Source organism: Sinocyclocheilus rhinocerous, unplaced genomic scaffold (assembly GCF_001515625.1).
Source record: "Sinocyclocheilus rhinocerous isolate Xijiao unplaced genomic scaffold, SAMN03320098_v1.1 scaffold66, whole genome shotgun sequence".
In the NCBI taxonomy this organism is placed as follows: domain Eukaryota; kingdom Metazoa; phylum Chordata; class Actinopteri; order Cypriniformes; family Cyprinidae; genus Sinocyclocheilus; species Sinocyclocheilus rhinocerous.
Window position 1 is genome coordinate 364,160 of NW_015662934.1, and position 2,521 is coordinate 366,680.

The window sequence follows — 2,521 nt, forward strand, 5'->3', positions numbered from 1 at the left end:
TGAAAATCTAAATTACATTACAAGCTAGAATTTTTTGTACTTTATTTATATATGCTCAGTTTGGGCCTCTGAATAACATGTTTTTGAGATCCATATTCTCCTATATCACCCTATGAGCCACTAAAGCTTAATGTATCAAACATGATACCAATCTTTTTCAAAGAATTTATTTTACATTTACTCTAAAGGTTCAATAAACGGTTTAATTTTAAATGATTACATTTGTCTGACTATTATACATATGTCAGGCTTGTTATCAATCGTTGCGCGTGCAGATGCTTTAAATACCTTCAATTCTCGTGCAATTCTGGCCTTTCATTCTTATATACACATATCTATCCCTTTAAAGAAACTAAAAAGAGAACTTCTAAACATAAACCATGAAGTAAATTTAGATTTAATGGCTATAATTTGATGCCAGACATGCCAAATAATATAAGCTTCCCAGATGAGACATTATGGACACGCAGAGGCTAAAAATGGCTAAACTGCCGCTGTATTCAAGTGTCAAGTGTCTCGTTTAGCATTTTATCTTTATGAATATGTTTTCCAACACTTCTGACCCATAAAAACATAAAATATATAAAGCATTACAGATATTTCCTGATAGTACCGGCCTGCTGACAGTACTCTTACCTGTACAGTCGTTTAATATGAAGCACTTTGGCCTCTGGCTCGCTGTCTTGACCCGGTCCGCTCATCCTAGCAGTGATAATGCGGCTGCTGTGGTCTGTTTTCGTGTATCTTGTTCTGGTTCGTTCAGCTCCAGTTTAGCGCGCGGCTAACGTTAGCAGGCTAGCTAACTCACCTATTTCCTTCAAATTACAATTCGAACACAAACGCTGTTGTTCCTGACCTCCCCCGCCACCGGCCGCGATACCCATCCGTTCGGAAGCCGGTGTGTGTGCTGGTGTCGGTTCAGGTCAGCTGTCACATTTTGAAGGGATTGTGTTTGTATTGTCGCTCATCATTCCGAGTGGCGCTCCACGAGCGGCCATTTCCCCCCCCCTCCCACCGCACACAGTTCAGCGACCGCTGCAAGTATCGCGACAGTTGACAGATTCCTACACCGCCGCTACAAATCTCACGAGAGTTTCCTGAGGTCAAGTTCTTGGTCAAATGCAAGCGCTCGGCTGCAGGCGAGCCGATCAGTCGCTGGTGCGACGGTCCTTTACAAAACTCAGAAATGTTATATGCTGTTAAGTTATAAGAAATATGTATAGATTTTCTTCAAATTGTAAGAATTTTTGTCATTTTAATGTCGTTAAAACCAACTTACCAGTTTCATACAGCTATTAATGGTATATTGCCAGACATTTGTAATGTGTTTTGTTTTTTTAAGGCATCTTTTCTCACCACTGACTAATGTAAATCAATTGATTAACCAGTATATAAATCAACCAAGTAGCCTACATAAATCACTATATATTATATAGTATTCTAAGTAATGGATTTGTCTGAAGCACACTTGGTTTTATGAATGGAAAGTGGTCAGATATGCAATTTCCCTCAAGAAAATGATCAAAACATCCTATTTAAGGCAAATATAGCTGTATGAATATGTGTGAATTGAACTGTAAATGAGTAAATATAAGGCCAATCTCACAATGAGCTCAAGAATATGACTGACCAGAGTCATAGTTTCTTAATGCAAAAAAAAAATATTTATATTTAAATATTTATTTAAATAAATCAAGATTTAAATTCTATTAAACTGCCTTACATTTATGCTACATTTTATTTAAAAATATATTGTACGCAGGCATTAAAGGGTTACTCCACCCCAAAATGAAAATTTTGTCATTAATCACTTACCCCCATGTCGTTCCAAACCCCTAAAAGCTTCGGTCGTCTTCGGAACACAATTTAAGATATTTTGGATGAAAACCGGGAGGCTTGTGACTGTCCTATTGACTGCCAAAGTCAATGGGACAGTCACAAGCCTCCCGGTTTTCATCCAAAATATCATAAATTGTGTTTCGAAGACGAACAAAGCTTTTACGGGTTTGGAACAGCATGGGGATAAGTGATTAATGACAAAATATTAATTTTGGGGTGGAGTATCCCTTTAAGCAGCTACAAATTAGATGCAGCCACAAACTGTTTAAAATAGCAATTTCATTCAAAATCTTCTTATCAACCCCTCTTCTCTAGACACGATTAACAGACAGACCATCTGGCATCACCTGGCAGCTGCATTTCTAACATGTTTGACAAGACACAGCAATGCTGAAATCACAAGCTTCCATCTCGTTTTCTTCTTTTCATCTTACTTTGGCTGAAGGTATTAATTAAGATAGGTTTTCTCCATTTGAGTTGATAGACCATAAGAACCTGGGAGTGGCATCAGTTATGTCAACTGAAATGGCCACAACTTTATTTTTTCACAGACAGACAGACAGACAGATAGAACACTAGACAGACAGATAGATAGATAGATAGATAGATAGATAGATAGATACACTAAAAAATGCTGGGTTGTTTCAACCCAACTTTGGGTCAAATATGGACTAACCCAACT

The 2,521-nt window shown here is 37.7% G+C and overlaps 1 protein-coding gene across 1 annotated transcript in view; it reads right to left on the minus strand.

Moving 5' to 3' along the window:
- Positions 1-1,034, minus strand: part of LOC107728478 (protein SMG5-like) — a 21,087-nt gene extending 20,053 nt beyond the window's left edge. The window contains exon 1 of the mRNA XM_016538648.1: positions 637-1,034. Within this exon, the coding sequence (XP_016394134.1) occupies positions 637-701 (65 nt within the window). The 5' untranslated portion in view covers positions 702-1,034. The remainder of the gene's footprint in view (positions 1-636) is intronic.
- Between the last annotated feature and the right edge of the window lie 1,487 nt (positions 1,035-2,521).